The sequence below is a fragment of the Vombatus ursinus genome, unplaced genomic scaffold (genome assembly GCF_900497805.2).
Source record: "Vombatus ursinus unplaced genomic scaffold, bare-nosed wombat genome assembly UNPS02010394.1, whole genome shotgun sequence".
Lineage (NCBI taxonomy): Eukaryota > Metazoa > Chordata > Mammalia > Diprotodontia > Vombatidae > Vombatus > Vombatus ursinus.
The window spans coordinates 7,229,039-7,229,447 of record NW_020950172.1 but is presented as its reverse complement, the minus strand read 5'-3'; the positions used below and the strand labels follow the sequence as shown (position 1 = coordinate 7,229,447).

Sequence of the window (409 nt, the reverse complement as noted above, 5' to 3'; positions counted from 1 at the left end):
GGGGGGGGGCTCCGTGTCAGAGCAGGCGGGTGGGCCAGGCTCACTCACCGTCTGCTGCAGGTCCGGGATGCCGATGCGGACGACCACAGCGTTAGCCCCGGGGCCATCCATACCGGGGCCGGGGCCGGGGCCGGGGCCGGGGCCGGGGCCCGGGCCGGGGCTGGCCGCTCCCGGGGCCCGGAGCGAGTCGTGCGGGGACTCCCCGCTCCGCCCCGCCCCCCCAGGCCCCCCCGCAGCAGCCGCCGCCGCCGCCGCCGCCGCCGCCGGGGCCGCGCTGCGAGATGGGGAGGGGGAGGCCGGGCCGGGGCCCGAGGCCGGGACGGGCAGCGCCAGGGACTCGGCAGGGGAGGGGGAGGGGGAGGGGGAGGCGGGGGCGGCGTTGGCCGAGCGACTCAGCGGCATGGGCTCG

The 409-nt window shown here is 82.6% G+C and overlaps 1 protein-coding gene across 1 annotated transcript in view; it reads right to left on the bottom strand.

Annotated features, from left to right (window-relative positions):
• SHANK3 (SH3 and multiple ankyrin repeat domains 3) overlaps nt 1-129 on the bottom strand; it is a 61,520-nt gene extending 61,391 nt beyond the window's left edge. The window contains 1 exon segment of the mRNA XM_027854245.1: nt 49-129. Within this exon segment, the coding sequence (XP_027710046.1) occupies nt 49-111 (63 nt within the window). The 5' untranslated portion in view covers nt 112-129.
• Nucleotides 130-409: the final 280 nt, after the last annotated feature.